At 35.5% G+C, this 20,888-nt stretch overlaps 1 protein-coding gene across 1 annotated transcript in view; it reads left to right on the top strand.

Annotated features, from left to right (window-relative positions):
- Positions 1-20,888, top strand: part of SKAP2 (src kinase associated phosphoprotein 2) — a 210,283-nt gene that overhangs the window by 175,874 nt on the left and 13,521 nt on the right. The window contains exons 10-11 of the mRNA XM_030932381.1: positions 10,430-10,507; positions 15,925-16,037. Coding sequence (XP_030788241.1) covers positions 10,430-10,507; positions 15,925-16,037 — 191 coding nt within the window. The remainder of the gene's footprint in view (positions 1-10,429; positions 10,508-15,924; positions 16,038-20,888) is intronic.

Genomic DNA, 20,888 nt, shown 5'->3' with positions numbered 1-20,888 from the left:
TGCTGTCACTGATTTTGAGGGAAACATGAAGGATGAGAAAGACTAGAGGTCTGGAGTCTAGCAGTTGTATTATAAACTTTTCAAAAACAGTAGAAAGTGTCTTGAGTTGGGTTCCCAGAAACAGACTCTAAGACAGTTTTATGTAGAAGGTTTATGGGTGAGTGATCTTAGGACATATGCTGGATGAAAGTGAAGAAGGCTGGACTAAAGCTAGGATGACTCTTCAGGGTTGTGCCAAATTGAGGCATAGGGGCTTGTCTTTGTATTCCTGCATTAGCTATTCATTGGCTCCAAGCCATTCTCTGGGAGGCCCTGTAACCTTGAGTGAAGCAATTCCCTGCAGTTGAGGGCAATTTCTAGTGTGAGACACAGTTATCGACCAACTGTAGCATGAGTCCCAGCAGTTGGGGATGGCTATGTTGGTTCTGAAAAGGGTATCTGGTATCCACCACAGGTGAATTCTGAAAATTCTAGATAGTAAATCTAGAGATAAAGAGGACTCCAGGAACTGCTAACATACAGTATCAAAGAGAGTCTTTTATGTTAACTAGAAGATGAAACACTAATTACTGGAACCCAGTATGGGTTCAAGGAATTGGCGGACATATAACTGGACTTCAGTAAGACATGTGGTCAGGATTCTCATGAAATCTTTGTAGATATAGAGACCACTGGATAACTGACTCTACAGCTGTGTCCCAAGAGTGCTAATTAATTCATTTTATGAATACCTTGGGGCTTTATTTTCAATATCATCATATCCAACCTATTCATCAATGTTTTGGATACAGGCCTGCTCTCAATAGAACAAAATCATGGGTCAAATCCAACAAGATGAAATATGAAATATGATAGAATATTCTACTTGCTCCAAAAAGCTAGTTGCACAAGTACAAGAAAGGAAAGACTTGGCTTCACAGAAAGTGGGAAAAACACCTAGGGATTTTGGTCGGTAGCTCAATATGAGTCAACAGTTTAATGTGATTCAATCCTGAGATTGTGTGCTTTGGGAACATAAAATAATTATCAAATAGTGTTCTAGGTTAGCAGGATATCTTTTTTTTTTTTTCATGTGGTACATGAACAATGTTTAGATACTTAACTAAAACTACCCAGAAAGTACAGGGCAGCCATTCTTAAACTTGTTGGTCTCAGGATCCCTTTACAATCTTAAAAATTATCAAGGACCCTTAAAAGCTTTTGTTTATGTTTTGAATTTTTTTCTAGAAAGTAAAGTATTTCATCTCACTGTAGATTTTCTTGGTTTGTTTTAAATTTTATTAGATTAAAAATATTATCTAAAGATAACTAGGTTGGTAAATAGTTAAATCTCAATATTTACCCTATTAGAAATTAAAACAGATCTTTAAAGAATGTTGATTTATTAATGAATTTAAAAGTCATGATGATAAACCTATTACATGTGTATATAACTTATTTTTAGGAAAAATAACTATATTTCCCCCTATAATTAGAAGAATATGGCATTGTTTACATTTTTACAGCTGTCTTGAATGTCTATCTTGGTAGAAGACAATAGAGTTTCATATCTACTTCTATATTCAGTTTATTGTGATATATTGTTTAAGTACAGTTAACTTATAAAGAAAATCCACCTAATAGAGATATGTAGGAAGGAAAAGGGAGGTACTTTAGTTGTAGGTAATTGTAGGTATTCTTTTTTGATATTGTACCCAGACGCGACAAGTGGTAGTTAAAAGCTGGTACAATGTGGAATCTGAAACCATACCAATGAACTTTTCATACTCTTTTACATTAAAATTCATAGGCCTGTCCTGCACTTTGTTGAATGGATCTTTTACCCATGCTTGATTTTGTAACATTATGCTTTGGTCAGTTGGAAAATACTGGTTCATTACATTATGCAGAACCTACAAATATTGACACAACTATGACACAACTCAAGAAAAACCCACATGTTGTTTATATCACCATCCATCGCTTTGGAAAAGTCTTTAAATAGTGGGGAGCTGTCAAGCTTACAGTGGCAGATACAAGTTTCTAAAATTTTAATTTTTGCTTGGAAGCTCAAATTTTATCATTGGCAATAAATACTGTCAGTTGTTTCCGTTGAAATGACAAGCTTATTTTGTTTACTTTTGAGAAAATGTCTGCCAGATTCCCAAGTCTAAATAACCATAGTTTGTCAGTCATTCAAGTAAAAATGGTGTTCCATGAATAAAAAAGTGCTAATTCAGCTCGACACTCAGATTCTTACACATCTGGTGGTATAGCAGAAATGCTTTATACATTATTCTGATTTCGTCACACAGAATATTAAAGTTACGTACTCAAGGTTGATATCAGGTGAAAATAATTACTACTGTTTCATCAAGGACATTCTTTAGCGCAACTGACTTCTTTCATTTTTTTCCTTTTATGCCAGTGCAGGGCAGTGAAGAATACAATGACAGTTTGCTGCCACTATGTTGATTTATGCTAAGGTGTCAGCAGTTTTACCCATCATTGCTCTGCAACATCAGTGCAAATGTTAACATAGTGAAAAAGACACATAATGTCTTAGTATTATTATGAAAATAGCTTTGACCCCACAGACCCTCCACCTTGCAAACACATCTTGGAAAGCACTGCTGGTATAAGGGATGTGGAGCCAGTAAGTCTAATGGTGATGGTTCTTTCTATGAAACTGTGCTTTTCTTTCTTGGGCTCTTGAAAATGAGGTTAAGATGCACTGCATATGATGAGAAAGGGTATATTTGCATAGGCAAGCAGAGGAAACAGAGCAAAAGACTATAACAAATGAGCTCTGCATCCATATATCAGCTGTTTTTCCAGAGGTTATAGTAGGCAGTTGTAGACACTGATAAGACAGCCACATTACAATCAAATAATCATAACATCAACCTATTTATCACTAGATACTATTTTTTTAATCTAGTAAAATTTAAAGCAAGCCAAAAAAATCTAAGTTGAGATGAAGTATTTTACTTTCTAAAAAAGGATTCAAAACAGTTTACAATGAAATGCATATATACATTTGGGATAAGAAATGTATGGGGACAGTGAATACATATGCATTTGGGGTATTTTATGTAAAATAAGAATTAAGAAAAAGCAGTAGCTGAATAAAGGTAGCCTAGAAGAAGGTGTTAACAGTGGTTATGCTTGGATCATAGATGATTGATTGATTGATTGATTGATTGATTTTGTTTATCTCTATTTTCTGACTTTCAGCAATGAGTAGGTATTGCTTTTGTAACAAGAATAATAAGAAAAAGGGTTATTTTAAATGAAAACAATGAGCTGTAATTGTATCAGAAATCCAGAGCCAGACAGAGGTTACTATAAGTGAAAAATAAATGAATTCAGACTTTCCTGGACTAAAAGAATTTTAGAATTACAGAATTTGTTATAAACTTTAATAAAAAGCTAAGAATGTGGGCTGTAAAGGAGAATTTTTATTATATAGTGAATAATTCAGTGGGACAAGAAGGAGCTCCATTTCATAACTTCCTAATACCTAGTACTTTTTAGGAGTGGGATCATTTTCTAACTCACAGTCGCTTCTGACCAACCAAATCTGACCTATGAAAACTTTGTTTTTAATCTATATACGTTCCTGTTTGCCATAATTGCCTAATTGCCTGTAGATGATCAAGTGTATACAAGACTGCTCCTGAAACAAAGGAGTACTTCTCGAGCAGCAGATAACTTTTTCAGAAATATCTGCAGTGCACAGAAGCCAGTTTCAGGCAGAAGGGTACAGTGTGCAAGCTGTGTGCCCTTGGTCCAGTCATTCAGCACCCACAGTTTACCTCGTCTTCTATGAAAAGAGGAAACAGAACGAGATTCTATCTAAGGTTTCTTTCCCTTCTAAGATTTTTTGTCCTGACTCTGTCAAATGAGATCTTTGCTTGAGTTCAAGTTTTTTCCTCAACATCCCAATCATGATGTTAACAAATATGTCTATGTGAAAAATTATTATTTTCGCATTTTCCGATTTGTGTGTGTATGGGTTTGTTTGTTTTTATTTTTGTTTTTCTTAGAGACAGGCTCTTGCTCTGTCACCCAGGCCAGAATGGAATGGCTTGATCTTTGCTCACTATAAACTCAAACTGTTAAGCGATCCTCCTGCCTTGGCCCTCCTAAAGCAGATTTGTATTTAAATTATTAATTTTAATGTCATAGTACAGAAATTTACTACAATGGTATTTCCTTTTGCTTTTGAAGTGTAGTGATAACCTTTTCATATTAAACCTTATAATAATAGAATGTCAAAGGTGAAAATTAGATTTTGTGGTTGAAAAACTGTTGCTTATTTTATATCACATTAACCTTCCGGGTTGCTTAATTAATAAATTGTTGTAAAACTCCTAGTTCCTAAGGTAATAAACTTGATACAGCATACTAATTCTTCATTTTTTCCACTGAGAAGTTTGGTTATCTCGTTGTCTTCCCCCAATCCTTCTTCAAAGTGCTATGGGATAGACTTACTCTTCCTACTTTGAAGTACAGAGATAACACTAAGAATTAGAAGCGGTATCCAGTTTATGTGAGTAACAGAGCTGTAACAATAGGCCCCACTTTGCCAAATTTCCATAAGAGTAAACATGACTCTAACCATGCTATTTCAGTCATCTTTATCCTTCCATTCATTTTGAAGTTTGTATAATGCTAAAAGGCACATGTTTATATCTTTTTAAAAATATGTATTTTGTTGCTGTAAAATAATAGTCTATTGAATAGACAGAACAGTCCTTTAGAAGTATAATAAAATATAATAATATAAAAATCCTTCATATTACCAATAATTCTGGATTTATAGACCCTTGGGGAGCTCACTTTCCCTTGCTGTCATAAATTTGAATCTTTTGCCTATACCCCTTAGATTCGAATCTAACTTTTCCAACCCTTCTTCCAGCTTTTGTGGCTTGCCACAGGTCATGGGAGAGAAGAGCAGGTGGGGTGCTGTTTGTGTAAATCCTCCCAGCACTTCTGTCTTTTACATTTTACCACTAGGACTAGCCAGTGGCGTCCTCTGTTCCTCCACGTCACCTCTTCCATCTCCCACTCAGGGGCATCTTGTGTGCAATGCCCAAATAGTGTGTAACTTTAGGAACAGAGAAGTGTGTTAAAAGCTAGAAGTGAGGAAGGGAAACTGGGAGGAGAGAAAGAAGACCATATATTTTGGGCACCCCTGGTTGCAATTGTTTCTAAATCAGCACTAAAAAGTTTGCTTAAGATGTACTTCAGATACAATGCTATGATAGTATAGAACCTGCTCATCTATGTGAAAATGTTTTCAAAGTCCACAAACAGACAATATTTTAAGTAAAATTTTAGAAAGCAATCCACCTGTAAATTGAAGATTTTAATGAAAATAAAGGAAGAGACACTGTGGCTTAGAGTTAAGGCATATGCCTAAAGTTAAAATCCCAGCTTATGTAATAACTGGATGTGTGAACCTTGACAAGTTATTCAGGCTCCATAAATTCACTTTTCATATTCATAAAATGGTTATGATAAAAGTACTTATTATTACCTCATAGAATTGTTGGAGGATTTAGTTACATAATGAATATAAATGCATGTAATGTGAACATTTAAGCAATAAATATTCACATTTCCTGAGAAAAAATATACAATACATAAATAATGCCTGGACAGATAGAGATCTAAAACCAAACTTTATTTCAGAGCTTAACTTTTGATTCTGTGTTTCATGTTTTAAAATACATTATAACTTAGTAAAGCTGTTTTCTGAGGGTGCTTAGTGAGAAAGGTGATCATTTTGTAAGTCAGAGATTTTTTTATATTGTCTTCCTCTTCTCCCTGGAAGAGATGATAAAATCAGTCCTCAGCCTTGATATGAACATCGTATACCTTGAGTTGGTGCTAACAAATTGTCTTCAACCCTTTTTCAAGCAATGTCAGCTAAATGGTGCCATTGGCTTATAACTCTTCTTTTTGGTTATTTATCCTAAAGATAAGAACATTAGTAAGCCATAAATGCCCATTTTGTAAAAACTTCATAGCTAGACAGATTTGCAGTCCTTATTGGGGTAATAATCCATCTGTTACGGAGCTGGATCAATTTTGTAAATTAAATAGGTTAAAAGGGGGGAAAAAAGGGCCATGACTTTTCCCACAGTAAGCTTTTTCTTAAATGCTAAAAAGATTTGGGAAGACTCAAACTATTTGCCATTCTTCCTCTCTTTGCTCAACTCAGAGAGAAGGCCAAATATCTATTAAAAAGAGGGGTGGGTGCAGTTTATGTTTTTTTTTAAATTCTGCAGGATCTGATTGCTCCTGGAAGTTTCATATTTTTGACAGGTTAAAACCTTTTGATGACTACCAGAACATTTCTACTGTTCTCACTGATCAGTTTAGTAAACGTGTGACTATGTTTGAATTTTCTTCTGCACTTAGCTCATTTTACTGTTATTTTCATCCTGTTAAAAAAAAAAAAAAAATCTCCTGATGATTCTTCTAACAATGTGTGATTGGAATAATAATTTCACATGTTGAAGAGTTTTGTGCTGCAGCTGAGAGGCATGTAAATACAAGCTGCTTATTTGCAAGAAGCTTCCAGATTTGCAATATGATTGCTATGGAAACCACATAATGAAAACCTTATAACCATCTGTGTGGTTTGATGGATTTTACTGCATAGCTGAGCTGTTTTTGTTTACTGTTATTAAAATGTTGAATGGAATATATTAACTCACAAACATTGACTATTTGAGGTATTAATTAGTGTTGTACAATGACATTGTGCCTCAACACCAAAATAATACATATTTAATAACAAACCTAAATAAAGAAGCATGTGAATGTATACATTTCTAATATGAAGGTGATTATTGCGTAGAATTTTGGTCCCTCGTTCTTACATATTTTTAAGAGCTTTATTCTATTAATAAATGAATATGTTAAGATTTATTTTTATGATTTTTTTAATCCATTTGTTCACTCTGTATTTCTCGAACATCTCCTTTGTGCCAAGTTCTATTCAAGGTTCAGTCTGAGGTTTTTTCCCCTGCCTAAAATTCAAAAACATACACCATATTTGATTTTGTTATTTTTTATATGGAAGCTGTTTGTATTGTTAGCCAAGATAAAATGAGTTGTTTAAATATTGTTAAGAAAAATTGATACATGAAATGCGTAAGGCTTTGGTTTAAAAATATCACTACCAGGTTTAAAAAGGAAAAAGGAAGTGTCCTTAATGAGCATCTCATCCTCTAAAATCTGCTTATTAAATGGCATCTAACATGGATTTCAATTTGGATATATTATAGTAAACATTAATTCTTAAGTAAATACTTTTAATATCATTATTCTGATAATTTAAGAATGCATATTTCTAAGGACAAAGCTCTCTGTCACCAGTATACAATCCAGAGTACGTGTTACTGGCACTTAAATTTTAATAAAAAATTCATAGTAACAAATACTTCTAAATTCATTGTTAACTTTGTCAAAGAGCAGAGTTTTTTCATTAAGTATTGTAATGAATTTTTATATGTTGATGCTGATTTGGGTGGTGAAATCTAAATCCCACTGTCTCTTTTTTTTTTTTTTTTGAGATGGAGCTTCGTTCTTGTGGCACAGGCTGGAGTGCAGTGGCACGATCTTGGCTCATTGCAACCGCCGCCTCCCGGGTTCAAGCAATTCTCCTGCCTCAGCCTCCTGAGTAGCTGGGATTACAAGCGCCTGCCACCACGCCAGGCTAATTTTTGTATTTTTAATAGAGATGTGGTTTCGCCATATTGGCCAGGCTTGTCTTGATCTCCTGACCTCAGGTGATCCACCCGCCTGGGCCTCCGAAGTGCTGGGATTATAGGCATGAGTGACCGTGCCCGGCCCCCACGGTCTCTTCTTAAAAGTCACGAATAGTACTTATTGTATTGATGCGGTTATAGGTTTTGACTGAGGACAAGTGTCTTTATCCATTTTTTAATTTACTTCTTACTATTGAATTTGTGACTGAATTAAAAGGGGAGTGGGTGCTATGGAAAGAAAGTGTGAAAAGTAAGGAAAGCTTTCTCCTTTTACAAAATTATCTGTCAATAAAATGAGTAGGTTGGAATAATGACTGTAAACGTCCCTTCTACCTTTAAAACCTTATGTGGAAACACCGTATTAACCCACTTATTAAAACTAGCTTTTGAGGTTTGGCATAAGTGAGGTAACTATTGTTAAAAAGAAAAGAGATAGGATACTTTTTTAAAAAGTAGTATACTTTTATTAGGTCTTCTATTAAATTGTCAGTGTTAGGTTTAACAATATGAATAAAATGCCAGATATTTTCAGGCGTCCCTTATATTGGAGCTGTCAGTATTTTTTTTGAATTGAGTTACAGAAATTCAGAACAGTTCTGTTTGTAGTGTAAGTACAGCTACCCTCAAGCTTGATTGAAATGCTGATTTTGATTCATCCCCATTTAAAATTTTCAGGAGACTCCTAAATTTCTACCTATAGTCCTGACTGCTCTACCATACTTTGCAGTTGCCCAGACATGTTCTCTGGTTTACCCCACCAATACATTAAATTCCTCAACTCCTTGTGTTCCTCGGTAAGATAGATTATCTTGGCTGTCCTTCTTTTAGTAATAATGTGCCCATTTCTCAGTTAACTAAGCTCAAAACCTTAGCCATCCTTGGTTGCTCTTTTTTTCCCCTTCATGCCTCCACATTCAGGCACGAAACTTATCCATTCTAGTTATTTTACCTCTCATAACCATCTCCTTTCCATTTCCTTTGCCCCTTCAGTTCAGGACTTCCTTCCCCTTTGTCCACAGTAGTCTCTCTCCTCACCCCTTCTTTATGCTGTCTGAGAGAATGGGATCAGATGTCCATTTCTGAAGCGTTGCTTCAGTCCTGCCCTTTGTCTGCTCAAAAAACCTTCTAAGGCTCTTATTGCCCACCAAATAAAAGCCTACAGTCCATAACAAGATGTTCATGGCCCCTCAACAGCTGGTCCAAACTATGAGCGTAACTCCTACCTGGCTCTTCCCCTATGTGTACCAGATTCTTTAGTCAAAATGAATGTGAATGTGCCTTTTTCTTTTAAAGATCATACCTATCCCTCTGGAAATACCCTTCTTACCCTCTCTCCTTATTTAAACTCTCTCCATCCCTTCCGTGGTACTCCCTAGTTGGGTGGTTTCTCTGCTGCATTTCTTTAGTACTTTGTGCCTCACTGTCAGATTTAGGCCCCTTCAGCCTGTTTTCCTTTAGAGCTTGTCTTCTGTCCCATCTGTGCTGTCAGCTTCCTGTGAGCAGAGGCTTCCTGTTACTTTTACCTCCTTGGTAGATCCCCTCTGTCTTACACTTAGTTAATATCCAATGAAGATTGATTGATTGATCGATTGATTGATTGAATAGTTACAATGGCTACATTTATATATTTTGCATATTTTTCTTTAAAGTTTTAGGAGTTTTCTTGGAATTGATTATCTTTGAATCCAGTTTTTCTTTGGCATGCCATTTGTTTATATGTCCTGCCTTAAGTATTTCTAGGTTTGTATGTAAATCCTTAGGTGAGGAAAAATTATGTAATAAACATTTTTCTTCATGTAAAATAATTAGTTTATTAAGTCTATTTAAAACTCTTCTCATTTAATTTTATCTTATTTCTTTGCATAATTTGGGGAAGGAATGGTATAGGTGAATGTGGAACAAATGTAAATAAAGCACTGATTATATGTAGGATAAAGAACATTGACTTTATAATCACAAACTTAAGTTTGAATGACACACTTTGGAAGTTACTTCACCTTTTTGAGTCTCTAAAAATATACTTGTCTGTAGAATGAGGATTAAAAATTATTTGTCTATGAGATTTTAACATCCACCATTGTATATGACACATAATAGGTCCTCGGTGTAATTTTCAGGGAATTACCTCTAAGGATGAGGATCCTTATAGTATCTTCCTGTGAAGATTAAGTGAGAAAACATGAAATTATATGATACTCAGTAAATGATTTATAGGTTAACTGCATTTTTAATCACACATTTTCTCCTTGCTATATGATGTTTTAGGGACCATGATTTTATATATGATACTCCTGCCACACAGTATAATGTGGTGTATCAGTATAATGCTGGGTGTTACTTTACTGGATTTAGGGGCTTTCCTGAAATTAAGATTGTTCCAGATGAGTTTCTAAAAGTATTTAAAACAAAACATGCAGTGTATTAGTACGTATCTTAAATTTTGCCAAGCCAGTTGGAAAGGTTGCTATTTGGCAGTAGCTAGTATTTTATTTATTCAGTGTTAGATTGTTGAAAAAGGAATGTGAATCTTGAATTGTTTTATTCTTTGAAAAATAATGTTTATGTGTTATAAACTTTTAGTTCGGCTTTTAAAATGGAGTGAGTACTGTATTGTTATCCCTGAGAAAACCCTTCAGTGTGCCATTGATAATGTTTATTTACAGAAGAAGAAGAGGACAGTGCTCCGGTGAAAGTGGAAGAACAAAGGAAGATGAGTCAGGATAGTGTTCATCACACCTCAGGTAATGAATTGTGTAGCTTCTTGGCAAACCTTATTTTGCTTTTGTTCACTTTCATTTTACCCACGTTCTTACTGTTCTAAAGATGTTTACACAGCTCCCCAAAGTTGGCTTGTTTGGCCTGGGTATCTTATAGCTGATAAGCTGCTTAGTCCCATTTAGGATGCATGAAAACCACTTGAGAAGGATTTATAAAGTAAGCCAATTTATACAAGGTATTCCTTCCTGAATTACTTTGTAATGACTCAATTAGCTTTCATTTCTGCACAAAGGAGATTTAGTTGCATAAATTAGCTTATCATCATTGAGGAAGTGTCACTGCTAAAGGACAGTTTATAGATACAACATGCAGTTGCTGTCAAACCTATAAGAATATAATATAGACATCTGTGTATACTTTGTGCTTGAGCAGAACAGACTTCTGCCATTCAGAGACTAACAGGGGACAACAAGTTGCCCAGGGGACTGGCAATGTAGACATCTCTGAAAAGGTCAACTTGACACAGGCTCTGACAATCGACCCACAGCTCTGTCTTCTTTGATAAAAATCAGATAAACTTAAGACCGCTAATTGATCTGCAGCCTGTTTAAATGTTGGCCATGCATATCTTCATTGCATATGATTAACACAGAAAGCAAATGAATTGGGTAAGAAATGCCAGAGTCCAGTGACAGCAGCTTAAAAATTGGAAAAGGACACTGGTGGCCTAAAAGGCTAGGAAGGATGTTTCCCTTATCCATTTCCACTTGGCACATATATCCCCAAGTACTAATTATGAATGAGACTGGAAAAATAATTGCATACACTCTGTGCAAAATCACATGATATGGACAACTTTTCTTGCTTGTTGTTATTTCCAAATAGCAGGAGATAAACCATATCTGTAGTGCAAGCATGAGGTTAGTTTTGATAAACCAGCAATTATTTTACACGGAAAGAAGAGAAAGACTGCCTTCTTATCAGGACTTTACACCTCTTCATAGCCACATGTCAGCTGGGGCAAGGTCTGCCATATCATCTCTGTGTCTTGCAAAAAGCTAGAGTTAGGGTCACCTTCCCCTCTCTGATATGTCCATACATCACTCTTTCAAGCTGTCAAGGCCGGGTGGACAAGAAGTGTGTGTTCAGGAAGTAGCTTTCCAGAGTCCTTCCTACTGTGACATGTGGAAAGGAAACAGAGGCCTGATTCTAGACCCGGACAGGAAAGCAGAAGTAGGTTGCTACAAAAGGTTTTGGTTAGTGTTTTTTCAGAAAGGAAGTGAGAACAAAATCATTACATGTTAGCACTCTAGTCCTATAAAATGCAGCTATAAAACACTGAGGCTTAGTGAAACCTTGAGGACTGTGTTCAATAGTAATTTAAGTATATATGTTTTGGGTTATGTATCATGAAGCTTCTACCAAAAACATGTAGTTATCTCTTTTTTAAAAAATTTCGGTGTTGGTATAGAAAGTGGATACATACAGATGGTCCTTCCATAGATACAAATATTTTGGCTTAAAGCAATTGTGTTTTTCAAAAGCCCTTTTAAAGTAAACATCTCCCAAATTTTTGCCTTTGAGGGTAGGAAAAAAAATCAGTTTTCCTCAAAGGAATGCAGTAAATAGATCTAGCCTTTCATGCAATAGCTATAAAACACTACAATAATTCTTATCTTTAGTGACATGAAATTCTTTTCAAGCAACAGTTTTAATGCTTTTGCATAGAAGTGACCTTTGCTCTTCCCTAGGCTGTCAAAGATGTAACACTAGAAGTTTGTTTGCCGCGCAGGGCAGTGAGTTGACAAGGGTATTACTATCTTGCTGAGCATCACATGACATGAACTTCTAACCTTACTCAAGAATGTTATATATTTTTCACATTGACTGATTTTACTAAACCCCCCGCCACAGACTTTTCTAATGTAAAGTATGTAAGCAAAAACAAAATTAATCTTGTGTTTCTCACAAGTTCCTTCATGTTCAAACTTATATATCTTGCAGTACGTGGGTGAGTATATATATAAAATAAAGATTCCATTTGATTTTGTTGAACATTATAGAATATGTTTACCTTTCTAAAATAGTTTTTAAACCTTGTAACACCAAAGGAGAGATTCTCCACTGTCTTATTCTCATATGTTTCACCCGTGGTCATCATGTTTTTCATCTTTGCAAAGTATCTCCTCTGTTTACGTGTTTCATAACAATTCTGTTAGCTTTGCCCAATGATCTCTTCTTGTATGTTTTTAAAAGCAGGAGTAAGAACATTGTTTTAATCTTTCACAGGCTGGCTAATTAATTTTTTTCCTTCTTACCTTCTTTTTTTAATCATTCATGCTTCTCAGGACAGGAAACATAATGTTTTTTTTCTGTAATTTTGAAAATATAAATCACGATGTGGATAGAATAGGAAAATTAATCCATGTAGTAAAGACAACCAGACATAAATTTGTGCTTTAAAATATGTGTTTATGACATTTGCCTCATCCCATCTTTAAAAATACATATCTCAACTGGATTATTTTTCAGTGTTTAGGGGTGAACAGTGCTAACTTTTGCAAACCTACTGTGCTTTTGAGGCTGTCTGTGCTTAATTTTTTGTGTATGTTTAGCTACACTTTAAATTTTAAAAAGTAAGCTAGAGGAGATTACTGCTCTCTAAGGAATAGGACTGTTCCTGAGTTTTTGTGTTCAGATTTCATATCAAGAATTCAAACATTACTTCCCTGAGGGAGACTAAGGCTAATAAACATATACTGCCAGGGTTTTTTCCCCCTACTTAAGATTTTTCTGCTTTATAGCTAGTATTGCATGCTGAAATAGATAGACTAGTAAATCATACATGTATGTAGCTGTGTGACATAAACAAATTATTCTTTAACAGAGCTCTCATATGGGACGCAAAAATGAGGTTGGTCTTTGGGTAACATCATCATCAAGATTATAGAAAGCACAGTTGAAAATGCATCTTTTTCCCAGTATTGCCAAATCGCTAGCTCTGTTGCCTCTTTACAGCAGTGAGATTTAATGAAATGCTCATGATGCACATCTAGGGAGAGATGCATCTTGCACACGGTGGGGGTCTCTCTTCCCCTCATGTGCTCCTGTAACTCCCATTAGTGTTAATGGGAGTTTCAGCAAGCATTATCGAAGGGAAGAGAGACCCCAAAGTGATAAGGATTATGTGTTAGAAATCACCATATACTTTTCCTTCTTTCTCTCCCCTCCCCTTTGAGAATCTATTGAATGAAAAACTATTGTAAGTGAATCTGAAAAACAGAAGAGCAGCCTGGACAGCTGGGGAGCCCAATGGGACAACATAGCTAAGCCAAAACCTCTACTCTAGTTTTTAGCCCAAGTTTTGTTTCTTCCACTTTTTTGGAGCAAGCCTAAGGGTGAGCAGCATGGGAAAGACAGACTAAAGAAACCAGCCATTTAGATCCTTTTACCTCCTGGCCAGTTACTGTGGGGGAAGGCCTTGCATGTGAAATGATGTCATCCTCTCTTTGCTCTAATTCCCTGACTTTTAAACTGACACTGACGGACTGCAAGGGGCACAGCATTTGACCCATTTACCAGTTGATTTAATCTGACTAGAATGTTTCAACTTCTAAATCTCTATTTGTCTAAATAAGTGGTTTTTAAAGGAAATCAGTCACTTTATTATTAAGTGATTTTTTTTCTTTTAAAAAAATTGACAATATTTGAAATGATCTGGCCGGCTGGAGTGCCCTCTAGTGTCCGTTTTTAGAATTTACTCAATATATGCTTTGGGGAAAAAAATGTAATGAAGAGTGGCCACAAGCATTGTTAGTTCTTGGTTGCATTCCCAAGCTTGTATACATCCCTGCTGGTATGTGATGAGTGCTCAAATGCTAGTGTGGAGAAGTCAATAAAGTATCTGTCTCTCCCACTGCCTCCTCCTTTCTCTTCCTCCTTCTCTCCTCACTCCCATTGTCCCTCATTCTCTTTTTTAATTCTTAGAAAACAAGAGACAAAATTTAATAGAGGGATTTTGCTAGGTTGTATATTTTCTAGTCCATCTTTATTTTCTTATAAGAGAAAAGTAGCATTCTATTTCCTAAATATTCAGACTCCATATTATTCAGATTTTCCATTTTTTGGCCTTAAAATATTTCATATATTAAAGAGAATTTTAAAATTTTCTAGTAAACTTAACACTTTGTATAAATCACAAAAAATGTGTAACAAGATGAACACCCTAATGACATGCTAATGTGACTAGTTGTGTTGGAATCACCAAAAAGTCTGCTGTTTGAGAGCCATGTAACAATACTGAGATGACAACTCTGGTCCAGCATGTGTCTCCACAGTTATCCCCTCAGAATTCAAAGATGACATTCCAGGAATGGAAGTTGTTAGCATGTATATATTCTGCCTGGCTAGTGAACACACGGACATCTTATTGATATTACTTGCATTCTTTTTGTGTTAACTCATCAAAATTCAATTATCATGAAATTAAAAACAGGAAACAGTTCTTAGTGTAACAAAAGCGTCTAGTGTGTGTAACTGTGTTCTGTGTTTCAGGAGATCCGCACTATATAAGTGACAAAGCATTTATTACCCATTTATTGTGGTATTACAGAGTGGAAAGTGCTAAATAATCAATCAGTTAATGGTCTGTATGGCAGTTTGAGCACATCACATCCATTGTGCTTATGCTGTTAGAAGGATGAGCTGATACTCCAGTGTATGTTGCATGTTTATTCAGAGCCTAATGTCGTAAACTGGGGCTGACAAAAATCTGTTGAAAAATGCGGCTTCAACACTGGCAATTTCAAAGTTGCTAAAAAATGTCAAGGATAACTTTGGCTTTGGGTACGAATGTCCCTAAGGAAAATTGCTGCAATTACTCTTTATACTGTTCCACGTAGTTGTCTTTCATTAACCAGCTCTAGGGTTTCGTATTTTTTTTTTTTAATTTTGGTTCCTTAGTTTTGGTTTTATATTTGTACATTAGCTCCTTTACTATTAATATTTTCATGAAGTGTCTCAAATTCTGTGAGATGGTTATTTCACAAAGCCTGTCACATCTCATGGATATTGCTCATTGTGAAGTGTGGCAGACACATCTTCAAAACATGTTGCAAGTGGGCTTAGGTTTGTTTTTTAAAATAAGTGGGAAGCAACTTTTAGGTGCTGGTTTGATGACAGCATATAGCAATTACAGATTTTAGATGAAAGGCAGAAAAAGAAAAGCCAAAATTCAAAATCGGATCTTTTTGCAAGTGGTCTTAAGAGGATAGCGAGGCATAGGATTCATGTGGATGTAATAAAATATTCGTTTACTCAGGACAGAATTTTTTTAGACTTTTGGTGATCTGGGGCATCATTTAATTTCTATTGGTTTATTTTGAAATGAAGGATTATTACATGAAGGCCCTAATTCATGCTTTCTCTTTCTTCTTCCTAGGGGATAAGAGCACTGATTATGCTAATTTTTACCAGGGATTGTGGGATTGTACTGGAGCTTTTTCTGATGAGTTGTCATTTAAGCGTGGTGATGTGATTTACATTCTTAGCAAGGTAAGAAGATACCCCAAAATGACATTTGTAAAGAGGGAATACAAAGCTCGATTTTTAATGCATTTGGATTTATAGCGCTAGGGAAAAATGCCAATTGGAATTCTTCTAGGTCCTTGTTAACAATTGGGAGTTCACAATAATTAATTATTTTGTCAAGTGAAATGTAATCAAATTTTAAACACAATCAGATAACAGGATTCAACTTAGCAGTGTGTTTACCTATCACTTCAGCCCTTGGCTGACATCCACCTACTGCCTTCTCCAGAAACAATATACTTATGTGAAAGTTAACATTGTAATGTATTAGATTATTTATTATGTTTTTCTTTCCTCTTCCTTTTTATTCTTCTGTGTGCTTATTCTGATTTTGTCTGCCATTCACTACTGGAAGCACTATGTTTATAGAACAAGTTTTTCATCTTTATGTAAATACATTGGGTGTTCCGGCAATTTAAAAGCAATGCTTTTCTATTCAGACAGGCTTAGGTAATTTTTTAAGTTGTTTAGCATACTATATTTGTAAACAAAATGGCGAAGTATAATTCTATAAACCTGTCTTTATATATATATATATGTGTGTGTGTGTGTGTGTGTGTGTGTGTGTGTGTGTGTGTGTGTATGTGTGTATATAAATTCTTGTATCTGCTTCTTAAAATACTGGATTATTCAGAATCTTTTTGTCCTTAGATCTAAAAGTCAAGTTTCTTATCGTGATTATACTTCTGGTAATGTATATGAGCTCCCTTAATTTTCGTATTTTAATTTCCCCTATTGTAATATGGGGATTTAAAAATTTCCCTCTGTCTACTTACAAGACTACTTTAGAAACAAAACAATTGAAATATAGCTAGAAAAATGTTAAATCATAAGTCTAGAAGGTTGATGTGGCTTCTTTCTTGATTAGAGAAATATTTTGGACTTTTCAGAGAGATGGTATGACTTGTTACATGCAGAAGACAATTTGGAAAGAAGGTCACATACTGAATTTTAACATTAGATGGCTGGTGCATAAAATCATAACACAGAGAATCATCGAATGTTACAGTGATGAGTCTCCATGATGATAATCTAATTCTTGGTTTTATAGATGAAGGAACTTGGGTTAAGAAAATGCCAGAGTCATGACTTGAGCTGTGTCTTGACTCCCAGACCAGTGCTTTTTCCTTTGTTTTCTTTCCTGTGCCCCTTCCTTCCTTCCTTCCTTCCTTCCTTCCTTCCTTCCTTCCTTCCATCCATCCATCATAAAGCACCTGCAGTGTGCCAGGACCCATTCTGACAACTGTGATAAAATAAATAAAGCCAACTGGGATAATTGCTACTTAGGGTGCCCAAAGTTAAGGCTGGTCACTTTATTTCTCTCAGTCTTCTGCTCATTAGCATGGGATTTTGTTACTGTTGTTCCAGAAAGATGTTTTAGGTTCTTGGATGCTATAGTTACGTCACAACTCTTGATTAAGTCTGTTATTGAGCATTAAATTGTCCTGAGTTAGGATGACAGCTTTTTGAGTTAATTACTTAATAAAGAAGTCAAACTGATTAGTTTCAGGTCCTGTCAAGAAACTTTCTTGGAATCATTCCTAAATTTATATAGCTCACAGTCTTTTTAAAACCAATTTAGCTGCAATTGTATATAAAACTAAAACGTTGATTAGATTTCACTTGCAAGTTCAGATTATAGGAGTGAGTGGCATATAGCCATTATACTCCTTTTGTAAATATGAAATTTATAAAGCCCATGTGGATCTATGTGTAAAACCTTCTTTTTGAATCAGGTTGTCTTTGTTGCTGAAAGCCTAGGTTCCAGAACTGGCTGTGAAACAAGCAACCATAGGCGTTACTTATTTCTACTGTTGCCTCAGGAAAAAATTTTTGGTTAACATGAAATTAAAAGTATAATCATAGGTGTGTATCATACTTTTAGGATTCCAAAGGAGGCAGTTCCTATTTTGTGTAAACTAATTTTATTTGTGAAGCCTGATTGGAGAACAAAGGTTAAAGGTGTTCCAGCCCATGGAAAGCACTTACTTCCATCTAACATTTTTAAATGCTATTATTTGAGAGAGAGCTGATCAAAAGTACTTCCTCTGCCAGTGTTTTGCAAGGCTTGAAGTTTCACCATCATGATCATATTTATTAAGGGCCTTCTAGAGATGAGTAATCTACCCAGGGTTCATTTTGGTGGTTGAAAAAAGAGCCAAGAAAGAAGACCGTGTTAGCCAGCACATTATTACCTTTGGCTGAATAAGGTTCAGTGTTCATCATTACCCAGCTGTGGACCTAGTGGAATCAACCTGGTAAATCTTGGTGAGGGTAAAAAGGAGAGGACATTTAGCTTTCCCTTGATGAGATTTGGACATATTCTGGGCTATTGATGGGTATCTTGGCTGCGAGTAGACAGGTTGCTTTGGGTTGAGTATATGTTTGTGAAGACTTACTTCCCCACCTTCCTTCAGACAGATTCAGCTAGGAATCTCTTGAGACTTTCTAGTAGTCTTTATTGACTTGGCGTTCCAGTTTTATCAAAACTTTGGCAAACTCAGACTGTAAGTTAATACCATAAATTCATTTAATATGTGAATAACTGCAATTTTGAATGCTTGATATTATTACAAATTAAGTACAATTAGTATAGAAATCACTAGAGTTTTTAGATGCCTCGCAATGTGTTTGAGTTTCTCAGAGTTATATTTAGATTTTGTGATGATGGGGTGAAATTTTACCTTTCAGTTTATTTTTTCACACCATCTAGTGGCTCAGAATGAGTGGTGCAGGTAATTGCAGCTATTGTACACAATCAAAATGGTGTCATAAATTCAACTTTAAATCCAGCTATGGGTTATTACTTTCCTATTTCATGTCAATAAATTATTAGCATTAGTCATGAAAAACTTTGTTCATCGTTCTGAATTAAATATAGAAATTGTATATATAAAGAAGAATACATTTTAAGGATTCTGAAATAGTATTTGTAGAGATATAGAAAATGTGTACTTTGTAAAGAAATTAATGCCATGACTTGTCTATTAATAATAAATAAGACAATTTAAAAGATTTTAAAGATATGCAGCTTTCTTTTACTAATGGACTCATTTATAATTTGAAATACCAAATTATCACTGTTTGATTTATCCTCTAGAAGTGTGTCAATTCTGAAAATATTCTTTAAAAAGGCAACACAAAATAGTTTAAGAAAAGATGCATACTTTCAATATAAATTAACATTTAGGCAACACAAGAAATAAAATCCTATGCATTATAATGAAGAGTGTTTTAATTTTATTTTTTGTTTGTTTGTTTGTTTGTTTGAGATGGAGTCTCACTCTGTCGCCCAGGCTGGAGTGCAATGGCACGATCTCGACTCGCTGCAACCCTCGCCTCCCAGGTTTAAGCGATTCTCCTGCCTCAGCCTCCCAAGTAGCTGGTACTACAGGCGTGTGCCACCACACTCAGCTAATTTTTGCATTTTTAGTAGAGATAGGGTTTCACTGTTTTGGTCAGGCTAGTCTGGAACTCCTGACCTCAGGTGATCTGCCCGCCTTGGCCTCCCAAAGTGCTGGGATTACAGGCATGAGCCACTGCGCCTGGCAGATGTTTTAATTTTGTAAATGTAATGGCAGAAAAACATTTAACTAGCTTGGGGATTAGGTTGTTTTCACTTAAAATCACTATAGAAATATAGTTTTATTTGAAAATTCAATATATTGTCTTCTGTTTTGCAAGAAAGCCTCGATGGAATGTTAGCTGTGCTCAGTCAACCTGGGGGTGATTTATTTATTTTAGACCTCTTTTGAAAGTTATACAAACCTTAGCCTTTATTTTTTATTTTTCTTCCGGTGCAAATCAAATGTTGCAATAAAGAAAGAAGAGTAGGCAGATAACTGTGCCCTTTCCCCTTCCCTTTTTAACATTTTCCAATTAGCAGCTATCATGTGACCCCTGGCTGAGATAGCCCCTCCTTCAAAGTGTCCAGCATTTTCTTAGGTTTCACCTTTGAACCTCACTAATAATAAATCTAAACACCACCTGCCTTAAAAGGCAAGCCAGTAACTTTTTGCTTTATACTTCTATTCACATAGGGTGGCTGCTATTTTTTTATGTGTTAAAATTAAAAGCTTCAGTAGTTCAATAGAGATTTGGAAATCTCTTTTTTCTCTTAAAAAATGGAGCAAATTGGCCGGGCGCGGTGGCTCAAGCCTGTAATCCCAGCACTTTGGGAGGCCGAGACGGGCGGATCATGAGGTCAGGAGATCGAGACCATCCTGGCTAACACTGTGAAACCCCGTCTCTACTAAAAAATACAAAAAACTAGCCGGGCGACCTGGCGGGCGCCTGTAGTCCCAGCTACTCGGGAGGCTGAGGCAGGAGAATGGCGTGAACCCGGGAGGCGGAGCTTGCAGTGAGCTGAGATCCGGTCACTGCACTCCAGCCCGGGCGACAGAGCGAGACTCCGTCTCAAAAAAAAAAAAAAAAAAAAAAAAAAAAAATGGAGCAAATTTATAAAGACTGATGAAAGCAGAATTTGTGATTTTAATGACAGTTGCATTGTTAATGAATTAATAATTGGTTTCAGATTCATTTGATAGGGGGAAATCATATTTGAGATAGAAAACCTGTATTTCCTTAAGAAATTGGGTTGTTTAAAATAATGCTAACTATTTTTATTAGTTTTCATTTCATTTTTACTACCACTAAATAAAACAGGGACATAATATTATAGCTAATAGTATTTTCCTAGAAGCATGTTTGTGAAATTTTATCATTTTAATAGCAGGATCCAGATTATATAGCAATAGGTATATTCCGAGGTCCCAAATGCCTTTTTGATTATGTTATTCTATCTTGCTCTTCTGG

The sequence above is a fragment of the Rhinopithecus roxellana genome, chromosome 6 (genome assembly GCF_007565055.1).
Source record: "Rhinopithecus roxellana isolate Shanxi Qingling chromosome 6, ASM756505v1, whole genome shotgun sequence".
Taxonomy (NCBI): Eukaryota; Metazoa; Chordata; class Mammalia; order Primates; family Cercopithecidae; genus Rhinopithecus; species Rhinopithecus roxellana.
The sequence above is the reverse complement of the archived record's forward strand: the minus strand, read 5'-3'. Positions and strand labels throughout refer to the sequence as shown.